The sequence below is a fragment of the Giraffa tippelskirchi genome, chromosome 2, assembly GCF_054371585.1.
Source record: "Giraffa tippelskirchi isolate mGirTip1 chromosome 2, T2T-mGirTip1v1.2.pri, whole genome shotgun sequence".
Lineage (NCBI taxonomy): Eukaryota > Metazoa > Chordata > Mammalia > Artiodactyla > Giraffidae > Giraffa > Giraffa tippelskirchi.
Genome location: NC_137276.1, coordinates 153,427,027 through 153,447,430, shown reverse-complemented (window position 1 = coordinate 153,447,430; position 20,404 = coordinate 153,427,027). Strand labels below are relative to the sequence as shown.

General features: G+C 42.3%; 1 protein-coding gene across 4 annotated transcripts in view; it reads left to right on the top strand.

Annotated features, from left to right (window-relative positions):
- The window catches only part of C2H3orf70 (chromosome 2 C3orf70 homolog), a 107,339-nt gene that overhangs the window by 68,892 nt on the left and 18,043 nt on the right, over positions 1 to 20,404 (top strand). For 2 of the 4 annotated variants that reach the window (XM_081571361.1, XM_081571358.1), the window contains exon 2: positions 3,918 to 3,989. The exons of 1 other annotated variant lie outside the window; for it this stretch is intronic. In XM_081571361.1, coding sequence (XP_081427487.1) covers positions 3,918 to 3,989 — 72 coding nt within the window. Of the gene's footprint in view, positions 1 to 3,917; positions 3,990 to 13,735; positions 13,936 to 20,404 lie in introns of those variants that run through there. One more of the 4 variants, XM_081571360.1, reaches the window with a different exon arrangement.

Sequence of the window (20,404 nt, the reverse complement as noted above, 5' to 3'; positions counted from 1 at the left end):
TGTGTTTCAGGTCTCCTTTTCCCATGTTTCAAGGTTGAATTCTTTCTTCCTTTTGATTTCTGCCCTCCTAAGGTTGGTCCAGTGGTTTGTGTAAGCTTTCTATAGGGTGAGATTTGTGCTGAGTTGTTTGTTTGTTTTTCCTCTGATGGGCAAAGCTGAGTGAGGTGGGAATCCTGTCTGCTGATGATTGGGTTTCTCTTTTTGATTTGTTTGTCATTTAGATGAGATGTCCTGCACAGGGTGCTACTGGGGGTTGGGTGGTGCTGGGTCTTGTATTCATGTTGTTTCCTTTGTGTGAGTTCTCACTATTTGATACTCCCACGGTAATCCAAGTCTATGCCCCGACCAGTAACACCAAAGAAGCTGAAGTTGAACGGTTCTATGAAGACCTACAAGACCTTTTAGAACTAACACACAAAAAAGATGTCCTTTTCATTATAGGGGACTGGAATGCAAAAGTAGGAAGTCAAGAAACACCTGGAGTAACAGGCAAGTTTGGCCTTGGAGTACAGAATGAAGCAGGGCAAAGGCTAATAGAGTTTTGCCACAAGAACGCACTGGTAATAGCAAACACCCTATTCCAACAACACAAGAGAAGACTCTACACGTGGACATCACCAGATGGTCAACACCAAAATCAGATTCATTATATTCTTTGCAGCCAAAGATGGAGAAGCTCTATACAGTCAGCAAAAACAAGACCAGGAGCAGACTGTGGCTCAGATCATGAACTGCTTATTGCCAAATTCAGACTTAAATTGAAGAAAGTAGGGAAAACCACTAGACCATTCAGGTATCACCTAAATCAAATCCCTTATGAGTATACAGTGGAAGTGACAAATAGATTTAAGGGACTAGACCTGATAGACAGAGTGCCTGATGAACTATGGACAGAGGTTCGTGACATTGTACAGGAGACAGGGATCAAGAAAATCCCCATGGAAAGAAATGCAAAAAAGCAAAATGGCTGCCTGAGGAGGCCTTACAGATATCTGGGAAGAGAAGACAAGTGAAAAGCAAAGGAGAAAAGGAAAGATATTCCCATCTGAATGCAGAGTTCCAAAGAATAGCAAGGAGAGATAAGAAAGCCTTCCTCAGCGATCAGTGCAAAGAAATAGAGGAAAACAACAGATTGGGAAAGACTAGAGATCTCTTCAAGAAAATTAGAGATACCAAAGGAACATTTCATGCAAAGATAGGCTCGATAAAGGACAAAAATGGTATGGACCTAACAGAAGCAGAAGATATTAAGAAGAGGTGGCAAGAATACACAGAAGAACTGTACAAACAAGATCTTCACAAGCCAGATAATCATGATGGTGTGATCACTCACCTAGAGCCAGACATCCTGGAATGTGAAGTCAAGTGGGCCTTAGAAAGCATCACTACAAACAAAGCTAGTGGAGGTGATGGAATTCCAGTTGAGCTATTTCAAATCCTGAAAGATGATGCTGTGAAAGTGCTGCACTCAATATGCCAGCAAATTTGGAAAACACAGCAGTGGCCACAGGACTGGAAAAGGTCAGTTTTCGTTCCAATCCCAAAGAAAGGCAATGCCAAAGAATGCTCAAACTACCGCACAATTGCACTCATCTCACATGCTAGTAAAGTAATGCTCAAAATTCTCCAAGCCAGGCTTCAGCAATACATGAACCGTGAACTTCCAGATGTTCAAGCTGGTTTTAGAAAAGGCAGAGGAACCAGAGATCAAATTGCCAATATCTGCTGGATCATCGAAAAAGCAAGAGAGTTCCAGAAAAACATCTATTTCTGCTTTATTGACTATGCCAAAGCCTTTGACTGTGTGGATCACAATAAACTATGGAAAATTCTGAAAGAGATGGGAATACCAGACCATCTGACCTGTCTCTTGAGAAACCTGTATGCAGGTCAGGAAGCAACAGTTAGAACTGGACATGCAACAACAGACTGGTTCCAAATAGAAAAAGGAGTCCGTCAAGGCTGTATATTGTCACCCTGCTTATTTAACTTATATGCAGAGTACATCATGAGAAACGCTGGGCTGGAAGAAACACAAGCCGGAATCAAGATTGCCGGGAGAAATATCAATAACCTCAGATATGTGGATGACACCACCCTTATGGCAGAAAGTGAAGAAGAACTAAAGAGCCTCTTGATGAAAGTGAAAGAGGAGAGTGAAAAAGTTGGCTTAAAGCTCAACGTCAGAAAACTAAGATCATGGCATCTGGTCCCATCACTTCATGGGAAATAGATGGGGAAACAGTGGAAACAGTGTCAGACTTTATTTTTTTGGGCTCCAGAATCAGTGCTGATGGTGTCTGCAGCCATGAAATTAAAAGACGCTTACTCCTTGGAAGGAAGGTTATGGCCAACCTAGATAGCATATTTAAAAGCAGAGACATTACTTTGCCAACAAAAGTCCGTCTAGTCAAGGCTATCCGTGGTCATGTATGGATGTGAGAGTTGGACGGTGAAGAAAGCTGAGCGCCGAAGAATTGATGCTTTTGAACTGTGGTGTTGGAGAAGACTCTTGAGAGTCCCTTGGACTGCAAGAAGATCCAATCAATCCATCCTAAAAGATATCAATCCTGGGTGTTCATTGGAAGGACTGATGGTGAAGCTGAAACTCCAATACTTTGGCCACCTCATGCGAAGGGTTGACTCATTGGAAAAGACCCTGATGCTGGGTAGGATTGGGGGCGGAAGGAGAAGGGAACGACAGAGGATGAGATGGTTGGATGGCATCACCGACTCGATGGACATGAGTTTGGGTAGACTCCAGGAGTTGGTGATGGACAGGGAGGCCTGGCGTGCTGCAATTCATGGGGTCGCAAAGAGTCGGACACCACTGAGCGACTGAACTGAACTGAACTGATGGTTAGTTCTCTGATAGTCTAGGGTCTTGGAGTCAGTGCTCCCACTCCAAAGGCTCAGGGCTTGATCTCTTTGGTGGGATGGTCACTGGAGGAGGTGGTCTTTCTTGGGTGCTGGTACCATTCTGCTTGATATGTTGTTGTTCTCATGTATCTGGTGTGTAGTCATCATTCAGCAGGCTTTAGGTTTTTTAAGGAGGAAATTGTTTCATAGGTAGCTGTAGAACCAGTTTGCCCATGGGTTGAAGTGAGTTCACGATCTTCCTACATCACAATCTTGAGCTGGAACCTCATTGTTTATCTGATCCTGTGGCCATTCCTGCTGAGTTCTACTCTAGGAGTGAGTTGGACTCGCTCCCTCCAGTGAGTCCAGTCGGGGCTCGGCTTTCCAGAGAGTCAGGATGCCGATCTGAAAGGAGAACCTGGAATACCGTCAGGTGGCGTGCCTTCTCGTTTGTCTCGGGGTTCCTTAGCTCCAGCCTGGCCAAGTCTCCAGTCCAGCTGAGCCTTCAGTCTAGCGGTTCAAGGGGCCAGCATGGTTGGAATCTTGCTGGGGCCTCCAGCAATGTTGCAGAAACCGATAATCGAGAAACCAAGCACCACACTCGGAGAGTTGGAGAACTCAGGTTTATTATACCAGCAGGCCCAGAGAAGTTAACACTCTAAGCTCTGAACCTTAGCCTAATGTTTTTAAGATTTATCCGTGTTGTAGAAAGTATCATTACTTTTCTGCTTTTTATGATCTTATAAGTAAGATTCCATTATATGGATTATACAACATTTTGTTTATCCATTCATCAGTTGAAGGACATTTGGGGTGTCTCTATTCTTTGGCTGCACTGAATAATGTTGCTATAAATGTTTGTGTACAAGTTTTTATATGGACATATCTTTTCCATTCTCTTGGTTATATATCTAGGAATGGAATTACTTGGTCATAAGGTAACTATATTTAGCTTTTAGAGAAACTGAAAAATTTTCCAAAGCAGCTGCTCCACTTTACATTCCCACGAGCAATTTTTCCCATTCTTGCTGACCCTTGTTGTTGTCTGGGCTTCCCAGGTGGCGCTAGTGGTATAGAATCCACCTGCCAATGCTGGAGACATAAGAGATGTGGGTTCGATCCATGGGTTGGTAAGTTCCCCTGGAGGAGGGCTTGGCAACCCACTCCATTATTCTTTGCTGGAGAATCCCCATGAACAGAAGAGCCTGGGAGGCTATAGTCCATAGAATTGCAGAGAGTCTGGCACAACTGAAGCAACTTAACACACTGCTGTCTAGTTTTTCCTTATTATAGTCATCCTAGTAGTTGTGAACTGGTAACTCATTATGATCCTAATAGCTGATGTTGTTGAGCATTTTTTACATGTTTGTTGGCCAATTATATTTCTTCTTTGGAGGAATGTGTATTCAAATCCTTTGCCCATTTTAAAATTAGGTTACCTATCATCTTTTGTTGAGCTATAAGAGCTCTTTATATACTCTGGGTAGAAGTCATTTCTCAGATGCATGATTTACAAGTATTTTGTCCCGTTTTTATGGTTTGCCTTTTAACTTTCTTGAAGCACAAGTTTTTGGTGTTATATCGAACAAAACACTAACTCAAGGTCACAAAGATCTATATTTTCTTCTAAGAATTGTGTAGTTTTATCTCTTACATTTGGGTCTGTGGTACATTTTGAGGTTATTTCCATACATGTTGTACAGTAGGGGTCTAACTTCGTTCTTTTGCATGTGGCTATCCAGTTGTCCCAGCATCAACTTGCCTGTTGATGAGAATTTACAGTTACAGTAATTGTATTTGTGTCTGCTAATTTTAACATCCTTGTCATCTCTTGATAGATTTCAATTTATTGATGTTTTTCACATTAAAGGTTATATTTCTCTCCTTATTTGATACATCTAGTAACCTTTGGTTGGTTGCCAGAATGGGGAATTTTATCTTGTTGGTTGCTGGGTGTTTTTGTATTCTTAAAGACATTCTTGCGCTTAGTTCTAGGAGGTAGTTAAGTTAATTGGAAACGATTTTTTTCTGGTTTTGCTTTTATGATTTTTTAGATGGGTAAAGATCATTGCTTACTCTAGGGCTAGTTTTTCTGTTAAGAAAAAACCAAAAACTAAGTACTAAGAAACAGTACTGAGAAAGACCTTTCTGAGTACTGTCCTCAGTGCCCTACAAATTACAAATCTGGCTGGTGGGACCTGCTCTGAGTGGCAGGCATTGTTCCCTCTAACCCTCTTCAGTCTTTTCCTCATCAGCATGTGCAGGCATACTTTGGAGATATTGTGGGTTTGATTCTAGACCACCGTGAGAAAGCAAATATGACAAAGTGAATCATGCGATTGTTTTGTTTCCTAGTGCCTGTAGAAGTTGTCTTTATGTCTATGGCTGAGTCCCTTCTCTGTTCACCTGAAACTATCACAACATCAATACAAAATAAAAAGTTTAAAAAAAAACAACCTAAAAAAAAAAGAGTTACGTTAACACTATACAATTGTCTTTTAAAACTGGAGAAAAATGTGCATACTTTAAAAATGTTATCACTATAAAATGGTATCATCTGAGCCTTCAGTGAGTTGTAATCTTTTGCAGTAGTAACACCAAAGATCATGGATCACACTCATCATAACAAATACAACAGTAATGAAAAGGTTTGAAATATTGCAAGGATTACCAAGATGTTACACAGAGACACAAAGTGAGCAAATGCTGTTAGAAAAAAATGAAACCAATAGATGTCTCGGTGCATGGTTGCCACAATCTTCAATTTGTTAACAAAAAATATAGTATTTGCAAAATGCAATAAAGTGAATCACAGTGCCTGTAGTCATCAGCATGCTATTGAATATTTATGGGCGCTCTCTGTAGATCTCAGGATTTCTTTTCCATGCACAGCTCTTTCCTCCCTGGTACTGTAGCTTTCTTAGTCTACCTGGACTTGCAGCTTTGTCTTGTTATTTCAGAGTGTAGTTTTTTGAGGCTTTTCCTAGGTTGTCCTTCCCTGTGCTGTGGCCAGGAAATTGTCTCAAGGCAGTAAGTATGGAAACTTGTAAGGCTTACCTCCTTTGTTTTCTGTCTCTCAGAAAATTTTTTTGGTCTCTTGATGTTCAGTGTCCTGAAAACCACTGTTTCAGATATTTTGTTGGTTTTTTTTTGTTTGTTTATTTCTATGTTGTTGCTTAAACCAGAAACCTAGGAGTCAGCTTTGGCCCTTACTTCTCCCTTCACATATCAAATTATCATGTCTTAAAATTTATCTCTTTCTAACCTACTCCTTTGCCACTGGCTTAATTTAGGCTCTTATTCATTTTTCTGGTGAAGCTCATTGTTCTGGGTTTCCATGGTGGCTCAGATGGTAAAGAATCTGCCTGCAATGCAAGAAACCTGGGTTTGATCCCTGGGTGGGGAAGATCCCCTGAAGAAGGGATTGGCAACCCATCCTAGTATTCCTGCCTGGAAAATTGCATGGACAGAGGAGCCTCGTGGGCTATATATAGTTCATGGGGTCACAGAAAGTCAGACATGACTGAGTGACGAACACACAACACATACTCATTCTTTTCCTCTAACCTAGGTTGTCCTCCTCTCTTCCTGATCCTTTGATCTTTCTTCCCTACTATTGGCAGAGTGGTCTTTCTAAAGCACAAATACACTCTGACTGCTTTCTTCTTTACCCCATTATCTTCTGGATAAAGTCTCTGTGTCCAATCTCTATAGCAAGGCCTGGCTCATCTTTTTTGGGTTCTTTTCCTTCTTATATCTACTGCTTATTCTAGCCATACTCAGGTGGTTCAATCCTTTGAAAACCTTTGCGCTTATGCACTCCTGTGCTTTTACACACTGCATTGTCTGCTTGGAATGCCCAACCTTTTCCAGCCCCACCAGGCCTCCAGCCACCAGACTCAGCTCAGACACCATCTCTTACAAGTGCTTGCTTCTCTCCTGCCCTCCAGCAGTAGGTTCCTCTCTAGTTTCTCTGTTCCTCCTCTGTTCTCTCTGCATCATCACTTACCCCATTGTATTACAATTGTTATTTCTTTACTCTTACACAAGGTAGAAATGACAGCCATTTGCTAATGATGATACAGGGTTATACACCCACTGTGTAACTAGAAAAGGGATGTAAAATTTGGGATAGAATCATATGAACCTTGATATCAAAATTCAAAATATATAAAGGAAATAACTGAAAATAAGTGAAATAACTCAAAATATTTGAAGTACTAAACATAATTTTTATTTGATTTTATAATGTTGAACTGGAACATAAGACCCAGAATGCAGTTTGGTGAAACTGCGTAAAAAATAACATTAGAAAAAAAATATTTAAAAATACTTAAGAGCTGCAGGTATTATTAATCTAAGGAAGCAGGGACAATATTTACTAGAAAACTTGATGGAAATACCTGAAGAATATAACCCATTAATGTTTGTGAGTTCCATCATTTTGTTACAGGAGAATCAGACTAGGTCAAGTTGTATCATTGAATCACTTTGAAGTATATAATACACGTGCATGTTTGCCCTTTGAAAAAATTTTTAATTTAATTTTTATTTCATATTTGGGTATAGTTGATTTACAATGTTGTGTTAGTTTCAGGTGTATGGAAAAGTGGTTCAGTTATACACATTCTTTTTCAGGGCTTCTCTGGTAGCTCAGCTGGTAAAGAATCCACCTGCAATGTGGGCGATCCTGGCTCGATACCTGGGTCAGGAAGATCCCCTGGAGAAGGGTTAAGCTGCCCACTCCAGTTTTATTGGGCTTCCCTGGTGGCTCAGATGGTAAAGAATCTGCCTGCAATGTGAGAGACCTGGGTTTGATCCCTGGGTGGGGAAGATCCCCTGGAGCAGGGCATGGCAACCCACTCCAGTATTCTTGCCTGGATAATTCCATGGACAGAGGAGCCTGGTGGGCTACAGACCATGCAGTTGCAAAGAGTTGGACATGACTGAGTGACTAAGCACAGTACATTGTTTTTCATATGCTTTTCCCATATAGGTTATTATAGAATATTGAGTAGAGTTCCCTGGGCTATATATTAGGTCCTTGTTGACTATCTCTTTTATATATAGTAATGTGTATATGCTAATATAAACCTCCTAATTTATCCCCCACCCCCTTCTTTCCCCTTTGTTAACCATAAGCTTATTTTTGAAGTCTGGGTGTCTTTTTGTTTTGTAAATAAGTTCATTTGTATCATATTTTTAGATTCCACTTATAAGTAATAATATATGACACTTGTCTTTGTCCGCCTTACTTCACTTAGTGTGATAATCTCGAAGTCCATCCATGTTGCTGCAGATGGCCTTATTTTGTTCTTGCTTTAATGGCTGAGTGATACTCCATTCTGTATATGTACCACACTGTCTTTTTCCATCCCTCTGTCAGTGGGCATGTGGGCTGCTTCCGTGTCTTGGCTGCTTGTGAATAGTGCTGCAGTGAACATTGGGGTGCACATATCTTTTTGAATTAGGGTTTTCTCTGGACATATGCCCAGGAATGAGATTTCAGAATCATATAGTAGTACTAATTTTAGCTTTTCTACTCTTCTTGGTAGTGATTGTACCAATTTATATTCCCACCAACAGTATAAGAGGGTTCCCTTTTCTCTACACCTTCTCCAGCATTTATTGTTTGTAGGCTTTATGATGATGGCCTTTCTGACTGGTGTGAGGTGATACATAGTTTTAATTTGCATTTCTCTAATAATTAGGGATATTGAGGATCTTTTCATGTGCTTTTTGGCCATCTGTATGTCTTTTTTGGAGAACTGTCTATTTCGACCTTTGGCCATATTTTGATAGGGGTTTTTCTTTATATTGAGCTGCATGAGTTGTTTGTATATTTTGGAGATTAATCCCATTGCTTTGTTTCCATATATTTTCTCCCATTCTTCGGATTGTCTTTTCATCTTGTTTATGGTTTCCTTTGTGCTGCAAAAGCTTTTAAGTTTAATTAGGTCCCTTTTGTTTATTTTTGTTTTTATTTTCGTTACTGAAGGAGATGATTCTAAAAAGATAATGGAGTGATTTATGTCAAAGAGTGCTTTGCCTATTTTTCTTCTAAGAGTTACCAAATCCATCTTACATTTAGGTCTTTAAATTATTTTGAGTTTTTTTAATTAAAATAGAATTGATTTGCAATGTTATGTTAGTTTCTGCTGTACAGTGAAGTATATCAGCTCTATGTATATGTTTATCCCCTCCCTCTTGAAACTCCCTTCCACTTCTCTAGGTCATCACAGAGCACTCTCTGTGCTATACAGTAGGTTCCCACTGGCTATCTATCTTATACATGGCAGGATCAGTCCAGTTCAGTCGCTCAGTCGTGTCCGACTCTTCGCGACCCCATGAATTGCAGCACGCCAGGCCTCCCTGTCCATCACCAACTCCCGGAGTCTACCCAAACCCATGTCCATCGAGTCAGTGATGCCATCCGACCATCTCATCCTCTGTCGTCCCCTTCTCCTCCTGCCCCCAATCCTACACAGCATTAGGGTCTTTTCCAATGAGTCAACCCTTCGCATGAGGTGGCCAAAGTATTGGAGTTTCAGCTTCAACATCAGTCCTTCCAATGAACACCCAGGCTTGATCTCCTTTAGGATGGATTGATTGGATCTCCTTGCAGTCCAAGGGACTCTCAAGAGTCTTCTCCAACACAACAGTTCAAAAGCATCAATTCTGCAGCGCTCAGCTTTCTTCACCGTCCAACTCTCACATCCATACATGACCACTGGAAAAACCATAGCCTTGACTAGACGGACTTTTGTTGGCAAAGTAATGTCTCTGCTTTTAAATATGCTATCTAGCTTGGCCATAACCTTCCTTCCAAGGAGTAAGCATCTTTTAATTTCATGGCTGCAATCACCATCAGCAGTGGTTTTGGAGCCCCAAAAAATAAAGTCTGACACTGTTTCCACTGTTTCCCCATCTATTTCCCATGAAGTGATGGGACCAGATGCCATGATCTTAGTTTTCTGAACGTTGAGCTTTAAGCCAACTTTTTCACTCTCCTCTTTCACTTTCATCAAGAGGCTCTTTAGTTCTTCTTCACTTTCTGCCATAAGGGTGGTGTCATCTGCATATCTGAGGTTATTGATATTTCTCCCGGCAATCTTGATTCCGGCTTGTGTTTCTTCCAGCCCAGCGTTTCTCATAATGTACTCTGCATGTAAGTTAAATAAGCAGGGTGACAATATACAGCCTTGATGTACTCCTTTTCCTATTTGGAACCAGTCTGTTGTTGCATGTCCAGTTCTAACTGTTGCTTCCTGACCTGCATACAGGTTTCTCAAGAGACAGGTCAGATGGTCTGGTATTCCCATCTCTTTCAGAATTTTCCATAGTTTATTGTGATCAACACAGTCAAAGGCTTTGGCATAGTCAATAAAGCAGAAATAGATGTTTTTCTGGAACTCTCTTGCTTTTTCGATGATCCAGCGGATATTGGCAATTTGAACTCTGGTTCCTCTGCCTTTTCTAAAACCAGCTTGACCATCTGGAAGTTCACAGTTCACATATTGCTGAAGCCTGGCTTGGAGAATTTTGAACATTCCTTTACTAGCATGTGAGATGAGTGCAATTGTGCAGTAGTTTGAGCATTCTTTGGCATTACCTTTCTTTGGGATTGGAACGAAAACTGACCTTTTCCAGTCCTGTGGCCACTGCTGTGTTTTCCAAATTTGCTGGCATATTGAGTGCAGCACTTTCACAGCATCATCTTTCAGGAGTTGAAATAGCTCAACTGGAATTCCATCACCTCCACTAGCTTTGTTCGTAGTGATGCTTTCTAAGGCCCACTTGACTTCACATTCCAGGATGTCTGGCTCTAGGTGAGTGGTCACACCATTGTGGTTATCTGGATCATTAAGATCTTTTTGTATAGTTCTTCTGTGTATTCTTGCCTTCTCTTCTTAATATCTTCTGCTTCTCTTACGTCCATACTGTTTCTGTCCTTTATTGTGCCTATCTTTGCATGAAATGTTCCCTTGGTATCTCTAATTTTCTTCAAGAGATCTCTAGTCTTTCCCATTCTGTTGTTTTCCTCTGTTTCTTTGCATTGAACATGTAGGACGACTTTCTTATCTCTCCTTGCTATTCTTTAGAACTCTGCATTCAGATGGGTTCCAAAGAATAGCAAGGAGTGATAAGAAAGCTTTAGGAAGGAAGGGTATACCCATCTGAACCTTCCTAAGTGTTCAGTTCAAAGAAATAGTGGAAAACAATAGAATGGGCCAGACTAGAGATGTCTTCAAGAAAATTAGAGATGACAAACCTAGACAGCATATTAAAAAGCAGAGACAACACTTCGCCGACAAGAGTGCATTTAGTAAAAGCTATGGTTTTTTTCAGTAGTCATGTACAGATGTGAGAGTTGGAGCATAAAGACGGCTGAGTGCTGAAGAATTGATGCTTTCAAACTGTGGTGCTGGAGAGGACTCTTGAGAATCCCTTGGACAGCAAGGAGATCAAACCAGTCCATCCTATAGGAAATTAACCCTGAATATTCATTAGAAGGACTTTTGTTGAAGCTGAAGCTCCAATACTTTGGCCACCTGATGTGAAGAGCTGACCTATTGGAGAAGACCCTGCTGCTGGGAAAGATTGAGGGCAGGAGGAGAAGGGTGTGACAAAGAATGAGATGGTTGGATGGCATCACTGAATCAATGGACATGAGTTTGAACAAATTCCAGGAGATACTGAAGGACAGGAAAGCATGGCGTGCTGAAGTTCATGGGATCTCAAAGAGTTAGACGTGCCTTAGCATCTGAACAGCAACAATAACACCACTTTCACTCTGTATGTGTGCCTGGGTCTGAAGTGGGTTTCTGGTAGACAACATGTAAACAGATCTTGTTTTTGTATCCATTCAACCAGTCTCTGTCTTTTGGTTGGAACATTTAATTCCTTTACATTTAAGGTAGTTACTGATATGTGTGTTCTTATTGCCATTTTGTTAATTGTTTAGGATTTGTTTTTGTAGGCCTTTTTTCTTCCCTTCCTCTTTTGCTTTCTTTTCTTGTGATTTAATGATTATCATTAGAGTTGTGTTTGGATCGCTTTTTCTTTTTTGGTGTGTATCTGTTACATGTTTTGGTTTGTGATTTCCATGAGGAGGTTTTGATACAGCAGTCTATATATATAGTTGTTTTAAGTTGCTGGTCTCTTAATTTCAGATGTACTTCCAATATCCCGCATTTGAACTTCCTTCTTCTCAGGATTACTTATTTTGGTATCATGCTTGTGTGTGGATGATTTCCTGCCTTTGCTGTATTTTGCCTTTACTGGTGTGCTTTTCTGTTCAAAATGTTCTTGTTTCTAGGTGGCCTTTTCTTTTCTGCTTAGAGAAGTTCCTTTAGCATGTGTTGTAATGCTCGTTTGGTAGTGCTGGATTCTCTTATTAGCTTTTGCTTCTCTGTGAAGCTTTTGATTTTTTCATTGAATTTGAATGAGAGCCTTGCTGGGTGAAATATTTTTAGTGGTAGGTTTTTCCCTTTCATCACTTCAAATATATCAGGCCATTCCCTTCTGTCCTGCAGATTTACTGCTGAAAAATAAGCTGATAACCATGTGGGGATTTCCTTGTGTGTTATATGTTGCTTTCCCTTCATTGCTTTTAATATTTTCTTTTTGTCTTTAATTTTTGTCATATCTGTTTTGGCAGGTTCCTCCTTGGCTGGAGAAGGAAGTAGCAACCCACTCCAGTGCTCTTGCCTGGAGAATCCCATGGACAGGGGAGCCTGGTAGGCTACAGTCCATGGGGTCACAAAGAGTCGACCACAACTGAGTGACTTTACTTACTTACTTACTTGCTTACTTGCTTGCTTGCTTACTTACTTGCTTGCTTGGCTTTATACCCTGTGGGACTCTGCACTTCCTGGATCTGAGTGAGTGTTTCCTTTCCCATGGTAGTGAAGTTTTTGGCTACTGTCTCCAGATATTTTCTTGGATCCTTTCTTTTGTCTTCTGGGACACCTTGTAATGCAAATATTGGTGCATTTAATGTTGTCCCAGAGGTCTCTTAGATGCTTCTCATTTTTTAAATTCTTTTTCTCTGCTCTGTTCTGCAGCATTGTTTTCTGCCAATATGTCTTCCCACTTACTTACTCTTTCTTCTGCCCCAGTTATTCTTCTGTTGATTCCTTCTAGTGTACTTTTCATTTCAGCTGTTGTGTTATCACTTTTCTTCAAATCTTCTAGCTCTTTGTTAAGTATTTTTTGTATTGTCTTGGTCTCTGCAGCCATTCTTTATTTATCTTTTGGCCATGCTGTGCAGCAGGCAGGATCTTAGTTCTCTGACCAAAGATCAAACCTGCGCCCCCTGAAGTGGAAGTGTGGCATTCTAACCACTGGACCACCAGGGAGTTCCTTGTGCCTCTGTTCTTTTTCCAAGATTTTGGATCATCTTTACTGTCATTTTTCTGAATTATTTTTCAGGCAGATTGACTATCTCCACTTCATTTAGTTATTGTTTCCTAGGCTTTGTCTTGTTCCTTCTTCTGGAACGTATTTCTCTGTCATCTCATTTGGTATAACTTTCTGTGATTGCAGTCTCTGTTCTGCAGGCTGCAGGGTTGTAGTTGCTCCTCTTGCTTCCGCTGTCAGCCCCCTGGTGGGTGAGGCTGTCCTAGAGGCTTGTGCAGGCTTTCTGATCGGAGAGTCTGACATGCCCACTGGTGGGTGGAGCTGGGTCTTGTCCCTCTAATGGGCAGGGCCCTGTCAAGGCTTGTGTTTAGAGGCAGCTGGCATCATCAACTCAGTGGACATGAGTTTGAGCAAACTTTGGGAGATAGTGAAGGACAGGGAAGCCTGGCATGTTGCAGTCCATGAGGTCACAAAGAGCTGGACACTGATTGACCGAACAAGTGCATTTAGGATGACTTTAGCAGCCTGTCTGTCTTTGGGTGGGGCTGTTTTCCTACCCTGTTGGTTGTTTTGCCCGAGCACTGGAGCCTGCAGGCTGTTGGGTGGCACTGGGGCTTGGTGCCAAAATGATGACCTCTGGGACTGCTCACCTAATGAATATTCCTTGGGACCTCTGCCACCAGTGTCCTTACCACCTCCCTGCCTCTCCCGCTGGTGAGCCACAACCACCTCCTGCCCCCTCTGGAGACCTTCCAAAACCCACCAGTAGGTCTGTTCTGGGCTCCTATGGAGACACTGCTTTGCTTTGGGTCCCAGGGCACCTGAAACGTTATGTGCGTTCTCCAAGAGTGGTGTCTCTGCTTCCTTCAGTCCTGTGGAGCTCTTGCACTCAAGTCCCTCTGGCCTGGAAAGCCAAATGCTCTGAGGCACTTCCTCCTGATTCCAGACCCCAGGCTGAAGAGCCTGATGTGGAGCTTGGAACTCTCCCTCCTGTGGAAGAAACTTGGTGATGTATGTGTTTTCCAGTTCATGGATTGCCTGTCCTGTTGGTATGGGATTTGATTGTATTGCAAAAGCGCCCCTCCTATTGTCTCATTGAGGCTTTCTCTTTGTTTTTGGAAGTAGAATATCTTTTTTTGGTAGATTCCAAAAAATGATTTTGGCATTTTCGTCAGAGGAGGTAAGCTCAAGTTCTTCTACTCCACCATCTTTTCCTTTTTCCGGTTTTCCCTGAAAAGAACAAAGTTTGGAACTTCTCAGTGCTGCTTCTCACCAGCTGGCCTGAGAGACAGTTAAAGCTGAAGTAGAAGATCCCTTCTTGGGGTGATTTAATCAAGGAAAAAGGGGCACTAGACTAAAGAGTTGGGTACATTATTTCCCCGATAGTAGAGGTTAATGTTCAACAGGTTATACAAACTTTATCCCCATTGCAAGTAAAATCAGTTCCGCTATATTATTCAGGGTGCTCCAGAGAAACAGTGCCAATAGGATGTGTGTGCATACAGGAAGAGATTTACTATAAGAAATCGACTCACACAATTATGAAGAATAGTGAGTCCAAAAATCTGCAGTGTGGACTGGCTGGTTGGAGACCCAGAACAGTCAGTTGTAGATGAAGTCCCAAACACTCTCCTTTACCTCTTGTCTAGGAAGGCTGGTCTTTCTGCTCTCTTCATGCCTCCAGCTGGTTTGGTGAGGCACCTGCATTATGGACGGTGATCTGCTTTACCCAGCGGTTACCAATTTAAATGTTCGTCTCATCCAAAAAACCCTCCTGTGACACACATAATTTACCATCACATCCACCAAGCTGTAAAGTGAATAGTTCTGTAGTAAGTTTCCTTAGGCAGTACAGTATATGAATATGTCTCCCCTCTGCCCTGCTCTGCGTTCATAAAAATGTTTACTGTAAAGGAAAAAGTGTCTTCTTTTGTCACATAATTTTGTAATCCTTTAAGGTTTTATGGGAACACTATAGATTTTTTGAATTATTGGCATTAATCAGTGAACTCTTGGAGATACTTGTTTTGAATAGAATGTGGCCTGTTTGTATTCCAGACAGAAGCAATGAAAGCCTCATTAGTCTTTGTTTGAAACCATCAAGAAGATCTCACCTGACATTTTAGGTTCGTGGTCTGTAAAGGATTCACAGGAATCCTGTTTGGTTGTTTATTGGCAACATTAAAAAAAATTCCACAATTGGTATGCCTCTGGCAGCAACAGCAGAGGGGACCTCTTTGAGCTAGCCATCTGTACAGACAATTCTCAGAATGGCTTTATTTGCTGAGATTAGTCCAGGCACATAACAACAACTGCACCTGGATATGCTTCATCCTTGCTGTAAGGGTGGTGTCTCTGGGAGTGTTTTTAAGCCACCGCCTAGCCCCCAAAGGCCTGTGGCTTTGTTTCTGTGCAGGGGAGATATTTTTGATGGTGGTACATTTTTTTTTCCTTGTAAATTCAAGTGATAATTTGAAAAAACTCATCAAACCCAGAGAAATCTTATTCAGCCTTGAAAATCTGCATTCATTATCATGTTATCAAATCTCATTGTTGTATCATAAAGCTAAACCCATGCAGACAACCTCTCTAGTCATAAATGACCACACACAATGTGGGCAAATAGCTGTAAAGCTTACATAGTGCTAATCATGGTGCTGATTGGGAAGGTTTACTTTACCTGCTGCTCCTACATGGCCTAGTTATGTCTAGGATGTCACATGTAATTAGGATTTCTTTTCTCAAATGGTTCTTTTATGTTCTACATGCTTTACAGGCAGGGCCACTCTCTCCCTGTCTCTCTCCATTGTCCTCTTTGTAGGCAGTTGTATTCCAGGCTCCAGAGAAGAGCTCCACTGTACTTTGCCAGCCACAATGTTCTGCTTTCATTCATAAAGGTACTGAATGCTACTCCCAACCTGCCTTGAGAGTATAACAATTATGAAAATGTTAATAGTTTGATTTTAAATTAAATCTCATTGATACTTAGAATGTGTTTTATGAGTAAGAAAAAACAAAGTTCCAGAATGCCATGTTGGTTTGTATAAATTTGAGAATGATGTTCTTGACTAACATAAGACACGTTTCTTACAAAAATAACCTTTAACAAAGATGTATTGTTTTACATTCAGTAAACACCTACTGAGTCCCTACTGAGCCCCTGTGCAGAGCACAGATGCTTCAAGATCATACTTTTCTTAGATCGGGTTGACTGGTTAGCATCCTTTTCTTGTGAATTTCTGAACATTTTATCCCCAGATCAATAGACAAATGTGGCAGATGTTTTATACCATTTCCCTTAGCTTAGCTTTAGCCTGTCAGGAATACCTGTCCATTGGGTTAACGGCTGCTAACAGCTTACCTGGGGGGGTCTGCAGAACCCCACAGCTGTGTGCTAGCAAAATGGCAGAAACTGCCCTGGAGTCTCCATGCTCTCAGTCTCCACTTGTGCTGCCTTCCATTGGAAACTTCTTTGTCATCCATTTTTTTTTCTATTTGAAATTTTAGATATCTGTTGTCCAGTCTGGTAACTCAACCCATCCACTATTGATTTTTGCAGAGAAAGGTAGGAGACTGAGATGGTTTACTAAAATGCCAGTAAGGTCAAGGCTTGTTATAAAGAAAACAAAGGCAATGACTATCATCATCATCGTCTTATCTTCAGACAGAAAAAGGGAGGTAACTCACACAACTTTTCTTAGCTTGTAAGGATGCATAATCAGCCACCTTTCTACTTGTTCCTCTTTGCCTGCATCAGGCGTTTCTCCCAGTGTCTTCCTGTACCGCAGCGTGCAGATGTGTAACAGGCACGGTTGAGTCTCTGGGTGCTCTGTCAGCGGCCGTCTTTACTGCAGCGTGCAGATATGTAACAGGCACGGTCGAGTCTCCGGGTGCTCTGTCAGCGGCCATCTTTTTCCTTCTGAACCTGTGCCTTTCGTGTTTCATTTCCCCCTCAGCCACCCATCCTTAGAAGACTCTCGCATCCCTTTTCTAATCAATTACTATATTAAAACCAGCTCTACAGAACAGCTCCCAGCGGGTGAGTAGGATGTCTCAGACATATTTGCCCCATGAAACCCTTATTTGCCCCCCCAAAGCGACTGGCAGCCTAAGAGACTTCTCAGTCTCTGCCTTTTTTGTTTGTTTGTTTGGTTGGTTGGTTTTCACTATGGCTTGTTATAGCCAGACTTGCCTATTGGATGTTTCTGAACTCTCTGGTCCTACAAGAGGCTCTTTCCCAACTGGGATTGTCTGTGTCTACAGATTCAAGGAGTTCCATTGTGTCAGTTTAATCCGCAGAGTGGCTCTTGTGGTATACAGTCTTGCTCGGCAAGGGAAGGGTCCTGCTCTCTCTCCAGATTGTCTGGGTGGCATTGGTGGTACAGTGGTGAGCACAACTGCCTTCCAGATTACCCGGGTGCTGGGACTGGTCTCAGTGACAAGAGAACCTCTGTGGCAGTCAAGCTGTTCACCACACTGTGCCTCAAACATCCCACACTTTTTCCACCTCTGGATTTTGCACAAAGCCTGCCACTTTACTTCCTTTTGTCCAAGCCCTCACTCTTCTTAAGTGTACATTCTGTGTTTCTTGGGAGCCTTTTCTCAGCCCTTCCAGCCCTCGCTTTTCTCTGGACTCCTGCACCGTTTAGAGTGAATACTTCCCGACTTAATGCTTCTCTTTCCTCTTGTGCTTGCACACGTTTGCGTGACCTGAATTGGATCCTAGGAGGGATGCATTTTACACTTCTCTTTACCCCTAGTTGTTCATGGTAGTTACTTACTAAAATACACAAAATTCTTTTGGACATTCTTCTGCTCCTCACACCAGAAGATGTGACTTCAGGTAGGACTAAACATAATTTCAAAAGGGATAGAGCCTTCATCTTGTCTCTCTTCAGATTGACTGCTCTAACTTGGTAAATGTGGGGAAGAGCTTCTCTCTCTGTTGTTGGTTTATGGCACTTCCAGAAATGTTATTTTTAAGGCAGGCCTCGCTGTACCAGCTGCCCACACTTCAGGGTGTCAGAATCGTGGCCCAGAGCAGTGCGAACTGTGGAGGTCTCTTGGTGAGGGCTCCTGCCCTGCGCCGGCTGCTGCATGATTCTTTTCCACCTCTTCCACTCCTTCTCTCACCAGTTTGCCTGAACTCCAGATCTGAGTGTGAAACCAACCCAGAGAGGGTGGTAGCTTGGTTGCTGAAGTCTGATTTGTGCTTCAGACTAGCTTTATCTGTGCCTGTCCCGTGAATGGAGCAGACAGAAATGGAAGTGAGTAGAAAGCAAGGCTGGGAAGCCTCTCAAGGGGCCTGGAGACCTTCAGGCAGCTCCTGTCTTCTACAAGCAGCACCAATGGTGGAAAGTCTGCAGTGTGCCCGACACTGAGTCAGTGCTTAAAAGGGAGAGAGCACTGACCGCTTTACCCTGAGGAAGTGGAAAGCAGGGAACTTGAATGATTTGGTAAAGGTTGGGCAACCAGCACTAGCAGAGTTGGGATGCAAATCCAGGTGCAGTGGGCTCCCCAGTCCTTGCCCGTGAACCTCCAGGGTCTGTCACCTTTCTAGGAACGTCTCCTGGGTTCCTCCTCTTCTGAGCCAGGTGACATACAGATGTCATGCTTGAAAACCCACAGTAGCCTCCCTTTAACCCCCCCACCATATCTTCTCTTTCTAGTCCCTCTGCACATCTTTACCAGACTGAATTCTCTGGTCCCTCTTTTGTCGTTATTACTTGCCTTCTCAGGAATCTGCAATGGTTCCCCATTGTTACCAAAACACAAACCCTTTGGCCTTGCATTCCAAGCCCCGTCCAGCCTGTCTTTCTCATGGACTTCATCCTCCTTTGCTCTCTTGGTTGGCCCTGTGAACCCATATGCCAGCTACATGTTCTGGCTCTGGACATGGCCTGGAGCAGTCCCACTTGCTGTTCCACAGGTGCGTGTCTTTTAACAGCCAGGTCCAAGCCCTCTGTGAAGCCTGGAATCCTATATCGCGGCATGGTGAAGGCCCTGCATGCTTATAACTTTGCTCAACTGGTGTAACCCACCAGGCTCCTCCTCTGAATGGGATTCTCCAGGCAAGAATACTGGAGTGGGTAGCCATTCCCTTCTCCAGGGAATCTTCCTGACCCAGGGATTGAACCCGGGTCTCTGGCATTGCAGGCAGATTCTTTATCATCTGAGCCACCAGAGAAGCCCTTATTTTTACTTTATTTGTTATTTTCTCCCTGCACTTTGACTGGAAGCCACTTAAAGCATGACTGCACATTTTAAGTGATAAGTGAAGTTGCTCAGTCGTGTCGGACTCTTTCCGATCCCACAGACCATAGCCTACCAGGCTCCTCCATCCATGGAATTTTCCAGGCAAGAGTGGGTTGCCATTTTCTTCTCCAGGGGATCTTCCCGACCCGGGGATCGAACCCAGGTCTCCCACATTGTGGGCAGATGCTTTATTGTCTGAGCCACCAGGGAAGCCCAAAGTGAAAATGTTTAAGTTGCTCAGTCATTTTGTCCAACTCTCTGAGACCCCATAGGCCATAGCCACCAGGCTTCTCTGTCCGTGGAATTCTCCAGACAAGAATACTGGAGTGGGTTGCCATTCATTTCTCCAAGGGATCTTCTCAACCCAGGGATTGAACCCAGGTCTCCCACATTACATTGCAGGCAGATTCTTTACCATCTGAGCCACTAGGGAAGGTGGTAGTCAGTAAACATTGGTTAAATAAGTAAATAAACCATGCTCTGGTGCTCTGTCTCACTAGGGTTTTGCTTTACATTAGTATATGTTCCACCACACTAAAGATTACACAATTTGAAAAATGAAGAAACTAGGATCTTGCATAAATTTCTGACTGGGGACTTCAATATATTGAGCTATATATGAACTTTATTGTTCTTATAGATTGGTGTACAAAAATATTGGTATATTGATTGCTAGTGGAGCATGGTGGAGGAAGGTGAGGCCACAGAAAAATATTGGTTATAATAAATGTTAGGTTGTTTTGCTTTTAGTTTATGATATGCTGCATAGCTAAGTAAATAATGCACATGGCAGAAATAGCTGGATAAGATTATTTAATATTGCTTTCAATATAATGATTGCCCTTGGGACTAAAATAAGCATACTGTGATTCACTATATAAAATCAAAGAACCAAACTGTGGATGCAGTTTCCCTTAGGCCACTCAAT